Source organism: Cornus florida, unplaced genomic scaffold (genome assembly GCF_030987335.1).
Source record: "Cornus florida cultivar Cherokee Brave unplaced genomic scaffold, ASM3098733v1 CherokeeBrave_3.0.0_Hap2_Chr10, whole genome shotgun sequence".
NCBI lineage: Eukaryota > Viridiplantae > Streptophyta > Magnoliopsida > Cornales > Cornaceae > Cornus > Cornus florida.
In genome coordinates this window covers 43,768,852-43,785,524 of record NW_026775580.1, presented here as the reverse complement: position 1 = coordinate 43,785,524, position 16,673 = coordinate 43,768,852, and the positions used below count along the sequence as shown (strand labels likewise).

The 16,673-nt window shown below is 37.2% G+C and overlaps 1 protein-coding gene across 5 annotated transcripts in view; it reads right to left on the bottom strand.

Moving 5' to 3' along the window:
* Positions 1–991: 991 nt before the first annotated feature.
* The window catches only part of LOC132279469 (calmodulin-interacting protein 111-like), a 56,109-nt gene continuing 40,427 nt past the window's right edge, over positions 992–16,673 (bottom strand). For 3 of the 5 annotated variants that reach the window (XM_059781451.1, XM_059781453.1, XM_059781456.1), the window contains 7 exons: positions 12,719–12,926; positions 11,264–11,742; positions 10,644–11,070; positions 10,124–10,204; positions 9,821–10,011; positions 9,543–9,730; positions 992–1,366 (listed from right to left, as the gene is read on the bottom strand). In XM_059781451.1, the coding sequence (XP_059637434.1) occupies positions 1,282–1,366; positions 9,543–9,730; positions 9,821–10,011; positions 10,124–10,204; positions 10,644–11,070; positions 11,264–11,742; positions 12,719–12,926 (1,659 nt within the window). In that variant the 3' untranslated portion in view covers positions 992–1,281. The other 2 variants (XM_059781454.1, XM_059781455.1) reach the window with 2 other exon arrangements.

The following is a 16,673-nucleotide window of genomic DNA, read 5'->3' as shown; positions in this document are numbered from 1 at the left end:
AATTAGACAAATATTAATTCGCCACCAATTCATTATCCTACAAATTGGATCGAATCAAATCCGTAAAATAACAAATTTGCATATTGAATTTTATCTAAATTATCCATTATTATTATTATTATTATTATTATATTTCACTAAATTTTTCAATATTTTTTAACTGAATTTTGTATACTATTTAAATACTGAAAATGCCCTTCTTTGAATTTGTTTAATAAATGCCATAATAGTCATTTTACATTAAGTGAATTTTTTGTTTTTTTTTTTAAGTGTAGGAATGACATTTTAATATTTTTATTGCTCCATTAACGATCGAATGAGGGAGGTCTTTGTTGGCGCCTAAAATAAACTATTGAAGATTTAATAGAAAAATTAGTAAGAGAAAGGCTTTCAGTAATTAATTCTGTTTCCTATTATTGAAGATTTGATGTTATAGAGAATTAGTGGAGAAAAATCGTAATAATTGTCACTCGAGGAGCTTGACTTTCTTTAAGTTCCAAGGTAGCATGTCTTACCTATAAAGCCATGGCAGCAAGTGGAAATCATCCTTATTTCCTATTTTCTATCTCTTCCCATTCTCATCATTCAATTCTCATAATTTCTTCTTCTATATAAAGAACCCTCCACCATTATATTATATATGAATTGAGATAGTATTATAAAAGTGATGTAACCTGTTGGGCTCTTTATGACGTGAATGTAAACACTAATGGCTGAACCACGTAATATCTTTGTGTCTAGTTATTTTATTTATCTATTCGCTTTCATTTTATGCTTTACAACATGGAATCAAAGCCTAATTTCTCTTCTTAGGTTCGGACCCCTATTTTGGGGCATTCCCTTAGCATCTGAAATGTTGCTAATGGTTTCACGATGCTTTGTGATTTGTTTGGGCTGCCAGTTTGTTCGGTGTGTTCGGTAGCATTGTGATCGCCTTTGTCATGTATCCGGCAATTATTTGTTCACTTGTATAATTGGCTCAACAAACCCATAAACCAGAAAGGCTGATTGTTTTTATTGCGAATGGAGCTTTAGTATCAACCCATAAACCAGTGAGAGAATATAATTGGCTCAACAAACCAAGGCTTCAAATGAGTTATTTTCTTGGAAAGCGCACATAACGATACTACAGCTGGCAGACAGATGAACAGTGAGTGAGCTCCAAACTCTCATAGCCCCTTTATAGATCACATCCACATCACACGATCTTTCATCTTCTGGGAACAAACAGTATATTGCAAACCAAAATATACAAAGGCGTAACTCTTGGCAAAAATGTGGCTACCTACTGGAATAAAACTTTGACAGCGAAAATGCTGCTGGTAACCGATGAATAAATTGTGGTATAAATTTTATCAGCGCCCTGCTTCACCAAAACAGATCAAAATTTGTCAATTAATTCAAACCCTGGAAGAGATGAATGTACCGGATCATGAAAGATTGTATCAAAGAAGAAAGTAGCATCCACAACAACTATCACACACATGCACATAAAGAGAGAGGTGGCCAATTAATACTAGTAACAAATAAGTTTCATAAAAGCTATGCATAAAGGATAAGAAACCAAATGTAGGTAGGAGTATAGAATTTGATCAATTAATGACAAGTGTGTGTGCGTGTGTGTGTGAGAGAGAGAGAGAGAGAGAGAGAGAGAGTTATACGTTGTGCAAATGGGAAGGGCAGTAGTCACACCCAAATTTTAAGTTGAAAAGTACGGAATACTTTTTACCCAATGTTTTTGTCCTCTCTTTTCGGGCAGATATTTTGCACAATCCATTTCCAATTAATATCAACAAGCTATATGTGTCCTCAAAGCAGTAAGAAAATTCCAAGCTTTCCCTTTATATACTAGAGCTAATAGACTAACTGGCAGTAAAAAAATTTATTTCTTTCTAGCTTTTTTAGACCTAATTCTTGTGTCAAATTTGGAAGCTTAAAGGAGCTGCTTGACTGTATCAAACTCTCCCAACTAAGAATGTTTAACTGACAGGTTCACACTACATTTAAGGTTAAGATCTGGAAACTATGTACAACGCATATGGCAAACCGTTTGACAGAAATGCTTGACATTATAAAACCTGGATGATTGGTGATGCGATACTTAGGTGACATTTAGACTACGGCGATCCTATAGAAAACAATAATGTCGTGGAGATAGAGTTGCGGTGCCCATTTGATCTTCATAGTGGTGGCGAAGAATATAGAAGTTAATCTTCCTTGTGAACAATTGCTTGTGTAATTATTTTTTTGCTTAATGGAGGAGTCAAATAAGGCTTCAATGCAAATTCAAGTATCTACCATTTGATCACATTTTTGAAACACCGAAGACTACAGAGCAAAAGTCCATTGTGGTCATTAACTGAATTACTACAGAGCAAAAGTCCATTGTGGTCATTAACTGAATTTAGTTTTCTTCCAGCTCACTGTTCTTTGTAGGATCATTGCTCTTTACATAATCGAAGGCCTTTGACAAGTGTCTAAAATTTAAAAGATTACCTGGTGGGTTCGTAAAGGTTTGATGGGGCTTTTCTTGCCAACATTTTCTGTTAAAATAGCATTATGGAAGTTCATATAAAAATTTAGATCTGTCAGACGTTCAAAGTCATATATACCAAGGCAGCTAATGTTTTATGTGATCATCATGGAAACTGAAAAAGGCGTGAGCGTCATTTCTGAAGTTGAGGTGCTTTTTTTTTTTTTTTTTTTTTTTTTTTTTTTTTTTTTTTTTTGTATTATTATTTTTAATTGAAACTGCTTCATTATAGGAAACAATCTGGAGCTGTTTTGCCTCTGGTAACAAATTAAAATTAGGGGTGCACAAAAAACCGTTGGAACCGGCAAACCGGTATGAGTTGAACTGTCTGCTTGGTCCGGTTCTGGTTCCAGATCCATTAGAACCGAACTGTAAACTAAATATATATATATATATATATATATATATATATATTATAATATTATAATATTAATAAAATAAAGGGTGGATTACTCTGACCACCCCTGAAGTTTATCCAAATTACCCTGGGATGAAACTATAAAAGAAATTATTCTGACACCCTTTGTCAGAGTTAACTCCACTAGTTTATTTAATTGCGAGAACAAAAGTACCGTTTTACCCCCACAAACATTCTTCTGAATTGCGAACATGTTGGTTGATGTCAGCAACATAAAGTTAAATTACTAACTTACCCTTCTAACCCTAAAGATTGAAAGTGACTTTTTAATTCATCAGTTTAATATCTTTTTCCATCCAACCTTCTCTAACCCTAAATTTTCTCTCTTCATGAAACCCAACTACTGACATTGGGATCCAAAATATGTGAATGTCTTAGAATGTTAGGTGTTTTGGTTTCGATTAAATACTCAGGTAACCCAGTTGTGGAATTTGGAAGACCAATTGATGCGTTGCGTACGTTCAGGAGAGATCTGTGGGGTGGAGTATTAGAGATTCAAGCAGTGAACATCGTCGCAAATGGCACCCGTAGAGGGAACCTGTAGGACTTCAACCAGCGCAGCAAAAAAGAAGCCTTTGGCGGTGGTTATTTGGGTATGTGAGAGAAAGTTAAATATGTGGCAGTAGTTGGGTACTTGCTAAAATGGGTTTTTGGGTGAGAGAGAGTAGTGGTTCTTGCGGCTATGGAGGCATTGAGAGCACAATGCCGATCTAACCACCACTGGTACAATCGTTAACGTAAAATTAAAGAGGTCTGAAAATTTCATCTAGATTGGATGAATTTTTGAGCCAAAATTATAACACTGGCGTGAGCATAATCTTCACCCAACTAAAGCATTCTTTTATATATATAACTGGAATTTGTAAAAAGATAAATATATATTTTGTGTTACCTAGTCATTCATTAGAAATCAAGGTTGGTTACTTATCACATCCAACTCAGTAACTACGTCTGATAGCTAGGGTTGTGGTGAATGAGGTGAGTTGTTCAAGGAAAAAAAAAAAAAATGAAGCAGCAGAATGGTGTAATGGTAGAAGAAATTAGCTTAGATATGATTATATTAAATAAATTACATTAATTTATTTTCAGGCTGTTGTTGTTGGAGTGGACCAGAGTTCTGAAGTTCCTAATGAGTTACAAAAGGAGCTTGAGGATCAGGGTGTTGAAGATGGTAGCGTGGAAGATCATGAAGATTTAGCTACTATCTCTGCTAGTAGATATCAGTTATTTCACAAAGGGCAACGAAGGGGAGAGTATAGTTGCAGAGAAGAATGGTGGTTCTATTCCAGATCAAGATGAGAAGAATAAGGGCTCTGGAGGTAAAAGCATGCCTGCTAAAAAGAAAATGCATGGAGTTGTTGCCTCAAATTGGGTGTCTAGGGCTATGTCTGCTGATGGAGCACATCCATCAACCAATCTTTCTCAATGATTGGTTGTTGGAATGTGTCAGGCTTCAATAGGCTCAAGATGCAGAGAATGGTAAATAAATGGTTGAAGGAAAATAATTTGTTTTTGGTTTGTTTGGTTGAGACTAGAGTAAAGCAGAATAAGTTCAGTAGTGTGTCTTCTAAAATCAATAGTTCCTGGAACTGGTGTGGAAATTATACTGTATCTAATGGTGGTAGAATTTGGCTTGAGTGGGATGTTAGTAAGGTTGATGTGCAGGTTGTGCAAGAGTATGCTCAGTGTATATTGTTCAAGGTTAACTTATTGCACCTTAATGTTCATTTCTTCATGACTGGTGTCTATGCTGCCAATCTATGCAGTACCGCAGATTCATTCATCTATAATTCAAGGTCCTTGGATTGCCATTGGGGACTGGAATCTAGTGAGGTTTCATGAGGAGAAGGTGGGGGAGTTGAGAATTCCAAAGAGGTTGCTTGACGAATTTAATCAAACTCTTCAAAAAATTGGTTTGGACAACCTTCCTATAACAAATGGGGGTCTCACTGGGTCTAATAGCCAATTTAATTGTAGAAGACTTTGTGCTAGGCTCGATAGAGGGCTTTGTAATGGGGAATGGCTCAAGAGTGTTTGAGATTTCAAATCTCTCCTTAACAGCAGCCTCTCTTTTAGATCATTTTGCTTTGATTGTTTCTTATAATGCAGATTGTGCATTAGGACCTAAACCTTTTAAGTTCTTAAAGGGTTTGGTGCTCTAAGGAAGAGGTGGATGTCATAGTTGCTGAACCTTGGAAGGAAGAGGTTAGTGGTAATTCAATTCACAGATTTATGAAGAGGCTCAGGAAGGTTAAGGAAAAAAATCAATGTCTAAACAGGGAAAGAGGTTCAATTTTGAGACAGGCCAGAGATGCTATGGGAGAGCTGGAGTGTATTAAGATGGCCCTCTTGATCAATCCCATGGAAGACAATTTGGTTTTGAAATAAAGAAAGGCCAAAGAGTTGGAGCTGGCCCTCACCAGGAGGAAGTTGTTTGGGCTCAGAAATCTAGATTAAAGTGGTTAACAGAGCATGATAGATGTTCCAGATCCTTCCACCAGAAAGGGAAGCAGAGAAGGGCTATCCATTCAATTTCAAAGTCTATCTACTAACCAGGATCAGATAAGAGAATGGTTGATGCATTTTTACAAAGGACTGCACCCTAGAACTACTGATGAAGCAAATATAGAGTTGAAACCTCCTAGGAGATGCTAATCAATGGAGCAAAGGTGTAATTTGAGTATTCAGTTACTGCAGAAGAGATCAAGGAGGTGGTCATGGCTTTCAATCCTGATAAGTCTCCTGGCCGAAATGGGTTTCCTGCCATGTTCTTTAAAAAGTATTGGTCTATCATTTATTATGATCTCATTAAAGCTATTTTGTTTTTCTTTCACAACTGCTCTATGCCAACTGGTATGAATGCAACATTCCTTACTCTTGTTAAAGTTACAGATTTTGGACCTATTGCCCTTTGTAACACTTTGTATAAGTGTTTTTTTTCCCCCTGAATGCGGGAGTTTTATTAAACTACAAATTGAACAATAGAAGTAAATAGGATAAAGTAATCAATTACTGATCACAAGAAATTTTTTATTTTGTATTTTTATTTTTATTTATTTATTTTTTTTATATCAAAACAGCCAGTTAAGGGTATACCCCAAACTAGCAAAACAAAGCAAAAAGAAACAAAACACGCTAGAAAGAGAGAGAAGGAAAGCCTCCAATCCAACATCAGTCCTAGCGAAAATATGATCCAGATCAGATAGGGACAAACTAGATGCATCAAGACCTTCAAAACAAGCCTTAATAGCCAACTGATATGAAGAATGAGTATCCCCATCATACATCCATCTACCTCTCACCCCATATACTCCACAACACAGCAGTGAAAAATACACCTTATCAAACTGCACATGATATTTTTGCCTTTTGTATGATCCACAAACCAAGAATCAGACAGGGATTCTGACACAGGACAAGTAACCAGAAAGAAAGAAAGGGATGACAAAATAGAAGAATAGATAGACTAGAAGAAGGGCATGAGAAAATAGACGGAAGGGTGTGAGAACAGAGTGAATAGATAGGCAGGATAGACTGCATGGGTGAGAAAAGCAAGAACATAAATGAGAGAAACAATAGAACACAGAGAGAGACTCAAAGAAATCTATAATCAATATTCTCCAAAACTGAGTTCTCAAATTACAAAGAAGCCTTTAAATAGGCAAATTATTAAGCAAACCCTAAAACATAAAAATACCGAAGTAACCCTAAAATTCAAACATTATCAAAATAACAATAAGCATAAATAAAACCCTAAATCACTAAAATCCCCAATTTTATTTCTCTTTCCCTCTTCTCCAAAAGTAATGTTGAAGCATGTGCAACTCATGTATTCGAATCATATCCCGTTCCCCATCAATTGACGTAGGACAAGTAGTAACTTATAGTAACTAGAAAGAAAGGAGATGAGAATGAGAAGATAAGATGAGGCTAGACGAAGGAGGTGAGAAGACAGAAGAATAGGGATGAGAATCAGATTGAAGGAGGTAGGAAAGATAGACAGAGGGATTAAGAACAGCAAGAACAATAGGGAGAAAGACACAAAGGGAGTTCGCAAACTCAACGATAATATTCAATTTCTCAAAACTGACCTCTCAAATTACAAAGGAGCCTTTAAATAGGCAAATTATTAAGCAAACCCTAAAACATAAAACTACCAAAGTAACCCTAAAATTCAAACATTATCAAAATAACAATAAGCATAAATAAAACCCTAAATCACTAAAATCCCCAATTTTATTTCTCTTTCCCTCTTCTCCAAAGTAATGTTGAAGCATGTACAACTCATGTATTCAAATCATATCCTGTACCCCATCAGATGCCCTCTCTTTCCTTAGCTTTTTACTCCAGCTACAGAGCATTTCTCTAATTTGATGAATGAAAAAGTGAGGGAGGGCTCAATTCAGTTGTGTCCTTCAGTTTAGAAGACGGTATGAAGCTGAGTCACTTTTTCTTTGTTGATGACCTCTTTGTTGTGGTGAGAGAACAGTTGGGGACAACAAAAGTTCTAGCTGAGGTGTTTGAGGAATTCTACAGGTTCTCTGGACTTATCGTTAGCAAGGAAAAGAGTTCCATTTTCTTTTCTAAAGCAGTTAGAAGGAAAAGAAATGTGCCAAGGATTTTGCAGTTTAAACTTTGAAAGAGACAATTTACCTGTTCAATATTTAGGCCTACCCTTGAATCTAAATGGTATTAAAAGCGGCCACTGTAATCCACTTCTTGACAAAGTTGCAGCAAAACTTTCTGTGTGGAATGGATTAAATCTGTCCATGGCTTGTAGGGTAGAACTTATCAGATCAGTCTTGATCTCCTTCACCTATTTTTGGGAATAAGAATCACATTCAGATTATCAGTTGGAATAAGGTTGTGCTCCCAAGGAGTAAAGGCGATTTTGGAGTGAGAAGAATTGAAGATATTAATTATGCTGCTCAGTGTAAACTAGTTTTGGACTTCATTAAACATAAAGATTGTTTATGGGTTGCCAATAAAAAAAGAAATTTAATTTGCTACTGAAGAGATTTCTGTGGGGTTTCCAAAATGATAAGAATTGCATTCATATGATCAGTTGGAATAAGAATGTGCTCCCAAGGAGTGAAGGTGGTTTTAGAGTGAGAAGAATTGGAGATATTAATTATACTGCTCAGTGTAACCTAGTTTGGGACTTCATTCAACATAAAGATTGTTTATGGGTTGCCTGGTTCAATAAAAAATACATAAGGAACAGTTCGTTCTGGGAATGTGTACCAAAAGGGTCAGATTCAGCCATATGGAAAAGCATGCTAAAGGTGAGAGAGTTTATGTTGCAGCAAATCCAGTTCCAAGTTGCAGATTGCCATCAGTTTAATCTCCTCTCAGATCTATGGTGCAATGGAAAGTCTATTTTGCTGATTATAGGTCAGAGACTTTGGAGAACTGTGGGATGAAATAGATATATGAAGCCCAGTCATGTAAACAGGAATGGTGCTTGGATTTTGCCTGCTGACTGATCGTTTGAAAACTGAAATTTTGAGTATTCCTATTACTTCACAAGTGGATAGAATTATCTGGAAGCATGGCCCTCCTAAAGGTTTTTGGAATTCCTGCAGACATAAAGGACCAAAAGTACTTTGGGAGAATGTTTGATGGAATGCTAGCAGACCTCAAGCAGGATTGACATCAGTATTGGTCCATCATAATGCTCTGCCTTCCTTTGTCAATTTGAAGAAGAGGGGGTTGTATTTAACCCCAGTTTGTTATAATTGTATTGCTGCAGTAGATAATTGTGATCACTTGTTTGGGGGCTGTTCTTTGGCACAATCTGTTTGGGGTTGGTTTTGGGATTTTACAATCAAGTTCATCATCAGTTCCAAACCTTCAGTGAACTTTCAGAATGGTTTGTTAACTACTCAAAGGGCAAGTCATCAAAAGCCAAATTTGTTAAAGCAATCTTTGCTATTACCATATGGAATATTTAGAGGGAGAGGAATGCTAGAATGTATGGTGAGGTACATAGGACTCCTGATCAGATTGCTCTTCATCTTAGTTTGCGGGATTTGAGTGCCACATTCTGATGCTGTGGTTCTTCAGTTCTGTTTTTGTTTTGTTTTCTTTTTTTTCCTAAATATTTGTTTTCTTAATTTGCTTGTATAGGAGATGGTATTATTCAAGCCATTCCTTACATGATCAGTATTGAGGATGTATAATTCCCTCCAGTTCTTGTACTATTTGTTCTTTTTTTATAAAATTTCCACCCATTCATGAATGAAAAAAAGAAATCATCTTCAATACAGAATCCTAGTGAAATTTCCCAAATTTGCATATTAAACCTTACCACAAGAAACTTCAAGCTTTATATTGAATTTTCTGAAGGTGAATCCCAATCCGGTAATGACGTAATGTATAACTTTGTATTTGCTAATTGCTATAACCATATTTAAATAAAATGTCTGAGAGAAAAAATAAAATGAAAGAGAGAAAGATATAACTGTTAGCATATATGATACCACGATTTATGGAATGACTTACCATAATAGCAGAGATTTGACTAGGCATATGTTAGCATATATGATACCAATAACTGCACCTTTTAAACAAAAAAGAGGAAATGAGTACCTGAAATGAATCCAATTCGATTTGCTTGAGTATGGTTGATAGCCTACTTCATCCCTTGTTGCACTAGAGTGGACAAGCCTTTGGAATTTTGTGGACAACTCTTGATAAGACTGAATTTCTGATGGGAATACTTGTTCAATTGCACTTTTTAGATGTTCCACTGTTATTTCTGAGGTATCAAGGTTCTCCTGATAACATTCAAAGAATATATATATGCATATTACTAGGGCAAATTTTCAGAGAGAATTTTTTTATCATATAAATGGAACTCAACTAACTTCAATAGCTGCAACAGCTGCTTCACGGCAGATAAGCGATATGTCAGCCCCAGTGTAGCCTTCAGTGAGAAGAGCTAGCTCCTTAATGCATACATCAGAATGGCATGGCATTCTGCGCAAATGGACATGAAATATATCTTCACGGTCTGTTTCACTAGGAGGTCCGACATATAACAGTCGGTCAAAGCGTCCTATCAAAATTCAATCAATTATCAGGAGGCTTATTGACTTAGTAGAAGAAAGAAATAGGAAAGTGTTGGAGAAACTCAAGATCTAACTTAGACAAAGAAAGATTGGTGGCACCTGGTCTTAGAAGAGCAGGGTCAATCTTATCTGGCCGATTTGTGGCAGCAATAACAGTAACATTAACTCTTTGCTGCAAACCTAAAACAACAAAGTATTTGTTTATATTGTAGATTGTAATGGAAAAGGTATCAGTTCAATTTCATAATGACATTAGATATTGAAGTTACTTCTTTTTCTGTTTTTTAATTTTATATCGGTAAGTATGTTGAAGTTCTACAGCTAATAGATTTGTGGATCTCCTAAAAAGAGATCTCATTGCATATGAAAACCTAGGATATAATTAAAATTTTGTTTCCCCAGCTGCTGATGACAAATCTAAACAATGACAATTCAGTAACCTAGTTGAAAATTCGTGTTTTACAATTAAAACTGGAAGGAAATGTAAAGTTGCTATACTTCTACCTCAGGAGATGCTAAAGGATTTGTTCGTGCTTTTAAATGGAAGCCGTCCAGAAGCAGCAAGGGGATAAAAATAAATAATAATAATTAAATGTGATATATAAAATTAATTAATTACCATCCAATTCAACAAGAAGTTGACTCATAACCCGATCAGCAACAGAAATTCCATCACTTTCTTTCCCACGTATAACGGCAAGAGCATCAATCTCATCAAAAAATATAATTGAAGGGGCATTTGCCCTTGCCTTAGTAAAGAGAGACCGCACCGCCTTTTCAGATTCTCCAACCCATTTGCTGAAAAGTTCTGGACCCTTCACTGCAAGGAAATTCAGCCCTGCTTCAGAAGCTATTGCACGTGCCAAAAGGGTTTTGCTGCACCCTGGCGGACCAAACATCAATACCCCTGTTGGGGGACGGGTTCCAATACGCTTGAAAGCATCCTGGTGCTTTTGAGGCCATTCTACAGCTTCCATTAACTGTGTCTTTACCTCCTTTTGACCACCAACATCTTCCCAATTAACCTTCGGAACCTCAAGTATTACCTAGTAAAAATTGGGAACAAGTATTGTAATAAAGAAGACCAACTACAAATTTTTTCTTTACCAAATGATGGAACATGAACCGAACTCTTGCCCAACAACACAATGACTCGGTTGAGTCATCTTGTCATTAATGGACACTCAACAAATCATTATGCGATATAAAAAATTATCCAGAATATGTGTGTAAATATACCTCTCGCATAGCACTCGGCCTTATTTTCATTCTAGCCTTTTCAAAATCTTCGAAAGTTACTTTCAGGAACTGTTCTTCCACTTTAAACGTCTTATTTACCCTAGTAGTATTAACTCCTTTATAAGCCTCCGAAAAAATAAGCAAATCTGGAATAGATGAAGATGCTGATTCTGAATTCTCTCTTGAAAATAGATCCCTTGCATATTTAGGAAAATCAGAGCCTTTTGTTATACTAGTAGGGCAATCATCATCTACAATAGATAATCCGTTGAGGTGTGAAATATCAGAACGTTTCTTTAAGTCAACATATCGCCTAAGAGAAACCAAGGCTGCTTCATTGCAGAGGGCAGCTAGATCAGCACCCACAAAACCATGTGTAGCCATAGCAAGATGTTGAACTTGCATGTCCAAAAGTGAATGTTCCATTTCACTAAGAAGGGCAAACAGTATATCACAACGTTGCTTGGGAGATGGTACACCTGCATATAAATTATCAAGCAAATTAAGTCATTCCCTATCAGGTGAGATATAACAGCCTCAGCCAATGCAGCAAGGTACTCAATTCCTGGTGAACAAAACAAACAGAGATTTTCTAATTTTAAGTTCAAATATCATTCTAACATACTTATATTTACTTAGTGTACTCATAAAAAAATTGTTCAAACTCTTATTATATCAACTATGCTGTTAACTATAGCAAAAGGGGAACTCTATATTTACCCCTGTAGTTTCATTTGTTTCCTTCCATTTGTATCATGGAGACCACTGTCATTTATATCTTTTCTCCCCCTTTCATTAAATTCAAGTGTTACCAAAAGGAAAGAAATGTTAGCAAAATGATTGAATAAATAAATGATTTTTTAATATCCACTTCTATATTTGGATTCCATAAACGACTAGGATCCAGCATTATAACCTCGTAGCTAGGTCAAAATAAAAGACTAAGGAATAAAGTAATATAAAAGGGGAAAATAACACAAATGCCAACAAGTATGGAAACTTTAAGAATGCAGATAAATTATATGGAGCCTACCCAAAATAATGTTTAATAGATTGTCATATTGTACAGTTAAAGCCTGTTACATGGCTCGTAAATTTAACAATATTCTTGGCTGAGCGCAATAGTTCTCTCTGTGTCTCTCACCCTCCCTCCTATTTTAGTTAGGAGAGGGGCCAACAGTTTTGAAACCAAGAGTTGAGGATTGATGCATGTCAGCCTTTTGAAACAACCCAATGAGAAAAAATGTGTCATTGTATGTGGTAGGGGATAACTATATGTTGGATGCTAAGAACAGTTGAGCGAAGGGAAAAACAAACACCATGAAAACTAAATCACTATTTTAGGAAGTCTAATCAAAATTAAAAGGATGAGTAATTTGGAACCTCGCAACATCTAAAGCTCAAGACATTCCTTATGGTTGTGGACAATTACTAAGAAGAAAGATTAAAAATTACCTATTTCAATTTCCCTGTCAAGTCTTCCAGGCCGTCTGAGTGCAGGCTCAATACTGTCAGGCCTGTTGGTTGCAGCAAGGACAAGTAACCCATCAGTTATACTAATGCCATCCATTAAATTTAACAATGTCGCAACCATTCTCTGAGACAACTCTTCACTTCCATCCTTCCGTGCAGGTGCAATAGCATCCAACTCATCAATGAACACCTGTAGTACTTAACGCATCATTAACATTTCGACACAATAGGGACAGTTAAGATGGAAGGTTTATAAAGCATGAACAGACTCGTGAGTCTATAATAATGAAGACTTCAATGAAGGCAGTTAAAAGTTATATATATAATAGTGGGTTGTTATGTAATTATGTTTAGTTAATAGGCTGTTTGTGTTATTATGTAAACCTTGTAACATATATAAGCCTACATAGGCTTATTAGGTTTTGTAAGTTGTTTTTACATACAAAGTGAATACGATTTTGCTCTCTCTGTTTCTCTCTTGATTAAGAACATGGTATCAGAGCACAATGATCATGAGTGTGAGAGTTAGTAGGTGGGTTGGTGGTGAATCACGATTCCAATCGTGATTCAAATCGTGATTCAGATCGTGAATGTGGTTTTGATGTCTCTGTCAGCAATTTCTTGTTCACCGTAATCAGATCTGTGTGTTCGTCATTTCTGCCTTCTTCATCGTCACCGGCAGCTCCTCTTTGGTGGTCGTCGTCGCCGGCAGAAGCTTCTTCGTCTCGATTTGCAGAGGTGAGATTGGTTTTCGGCCGGAAGTTGATTCGGCCGCTGCTCGTGGTTGGGTTGCCGTCACCTCCGCCGTATTGTTTACCGGAGTTTGTGACAGAGCGAAGAAGAAGACCCGTGTTTGCAACACGGTTGTGCTATTCTAATCCCAGTTTACTAAACCAGGGATAGTCCAGGATCCAACCCGTACCAGGATCCGACCCGATTTCAAAATCCGACCCGTTACAGACCTGCTTCCAGGTTCGGCCAGAATACAGAATTTTTGTTTTCTCTCCTTTTTCTTCTCTGTTTTGCTGGATTCAACATGGCCTCAAGTTCAAGTTCAGATTTGCTTTCACCCACGAACAGTCTTAATCCTCCCATGACTTCAGTTAAGCTCAATGGGAAGAATTACATATTGTGGGCCAAATCTGTTGCCATTTTTCTCAAAGGAAGAGGTCTTGGTTCTCATTTGACTAAAGAGAAACTCAAGGCAACTGATACTTCCTCTGATGCATGGGAAAAGGAAGATGCTCAGATCATCTCTGTGATGATAAACAGTATTGAACCCCAAATTAGTTCAACGTTACTTTATTTGGATACAGCCAAGGAGATATGGGATAGATTGCAGCAGTTATATTCTGGGACAGGTAATATCACCCGTGTTTATGAGCTATGTAAATAGTACTTCAATCTTGAACAAGGTACTCAAAGTATAGAAGAGTATTATTCCAAAGTTATAGGAGTCTGTGAAGAGCTGAATATGTATCAGCCCACACTGCTGATGTTCGCAGTATGCAACAACAGCGTGCGGACTTTAATGTTGTCCGTTTTCTTACCGGTTTATCATCAGCATATGAGCCTTTTCGTGCACAGATTATGAGCAGTCCAACACTTCTATCTCTTGCTGAGGTGTTTTCTCGACTTCAGCGTGCTACACTAGCAAGTGATTCCTCAAATTTGAATACTGGACAGAGTGGTGAGCGTTCAGCATTGGTAGTTTCAAAGGGTGAACATAATACTTACCGTGGAGGTCGTGGGGGACGCTCCGCCCGTGGTGGTCGTGATTCACGTGGAGGACGTGGCCGTGGCAGGGAATTAAGAAAGTGTACTCATTGTGGTCTTTCTAATCATACTGTGAACTTTTGTTGGGACCTTCATGGGAAACCATCTAGTTATGCAAATTAAGTTTCCTCTTCTTCGAATGATGTCACTTCTGGATCGCACAATGTAGCTGAATCAGATACAGTTCATGTTCCACGGGATGAGTATACTCAGTTTTTGTCTTATAAGCAAGCATCTAATTCATCTTCCACGGCTACCTGTGCCCAGTCAGGTACTGCACACACATGTCTATTGTCTTCCACTCGCAGTCCTTGGATCATAGACACTGGAGCATCTGATCATATGACCGGATGTTCTTCTCTTCTATCTGATTTTCATTCTGTACCTACTTCTCAAAGTGTTACTCTTGCTAATGGTTCATCCATTCAGGTTTCAGGTTTGGGGACAACTCAACTTAGTGATTCATTATCTCTCTCGTCTGTTTTACATGTTCCGCAGTTTCCTTTTAACTTAATGTCTATCAGTAAGCTTACTAAATCTCTCCAGTGCTCTGTTATATTTGATCCTACTTCTTGTGTGTTTCAGGATCTCAAGACGAAGAAGAAGATTGGTACGGGACATAAAGCCGGTGGCTTATATTATTTTGATTTCGAACCTTCTCCTGTGGCTCTTCAGTCTTCTCTGTCTCCATTCCATTGGCACTGTCGCCTTGGTTACCCGTCACTTCAAGTTTTGAAGCGTCAAGTTCCTAGTCTTAGTTATTTGAAATTCTTGTCATGTGAAGTTTGTCAACTTAGTAAGCACCATCGCGTGTCTTTCAAGTCCAGGGTTAATAATCGTGTTTCTAGTCCTTTTCATTTGGTTCATTCAGATGTATGGGGTCCAATATAACATTCTTCAATTAATAAATTTCATTATTTTGTGACATTTGTGGATGATTATTCTCGCCTGACTTGGTTGTTTCTAGTGAAAGATCGTTCTGAGTTATTTTTAGTTTTTCAAAAATTTCGTAAAGAAATCAAAACTCAATTTGGATGTCCAATTCGTATTCTACGTTCCGATAATGCTAAGGAATATTCTTCAACTCCCTTTGATACATATCTTAGTGATAAAGGAATTATTCATCAAAATTCATATGTTTGTACTCCACAACAAAATGGAGTTGTAGAACGTAAGAATCGACATCTCTTAGAAGTAACTCGTGCTCTTTTGTTTCATATGCGTATACCTAAACGGTTTTGGGGTGATGCTGTTCTTACAGCTTGTCATCTTATTAACCGTATGCCATCATCTGTATTAAATGGCAAATCTCCACATTCTATTTTATTTCCTGATTCTCCTTTGTTTTCTCTTCCTCCTAGGGTTTTTGGATGTGTATGTTATGTCCACAATCTTGGTCCTGGTTTTGATAAACTAGACCCACGTGCCACAAAGTGTGTATTTCTTGGCTACTCTCGCTCTCATAAAGGTTATCGCTGCTATAGTCCTGTTTCTCAACGGTACTTTATTAGCGCGGATGTCACATTTTCTGAGTCCATCCGTATTTTTCAGATACTGATTCACTTCTTGATATCAATCTTGAGTCGCCTCCTTCTGCAGTTCCTCTTCCCTCACCTTCTCTTCAATCTCAATCTCTGGTTCCTTCATCTGCCCCGTTACAGGTGACAAACGAAGACCAAAGCCATCTGCTGTCGTGCCTCCTCCATCATCTTCAGAGTCTTTGGATCCGACAAATTCCACTGTGTCTGATTCCTTGCTGATTGCACTTTGTAAAGCTCCTCGCTCGTGTGCTACTAAACATCCCATTGCTCATTATGTTTCTTATAATTCCTTATCACCATCATTCTCATGTTTTTCCTCTCAGTTGTCTACTACATTTGTTCCTAAGACTGTGCAGGATGCTTTGTCTGATTCGGGTTGGAGGAAAGCAATGCAGGGTGAAATGGATGATTTGCATACGAATGGCACGTGGACTCTTGTTCCATTACCTCCAGGTGTCAAACCTATTGGTTGTCGCTAGGTATATACTGTGAAGTATCTTCCGGATGGGTCCGTTGAGCGTTTAACAGCACGTTTTGTTGCCAAAGGTTATACCCAGACTTATGGTATTGATTATGATGAGACGTTTGCACCTGTTGCTAAGATTTCCTCTATTCGTGTT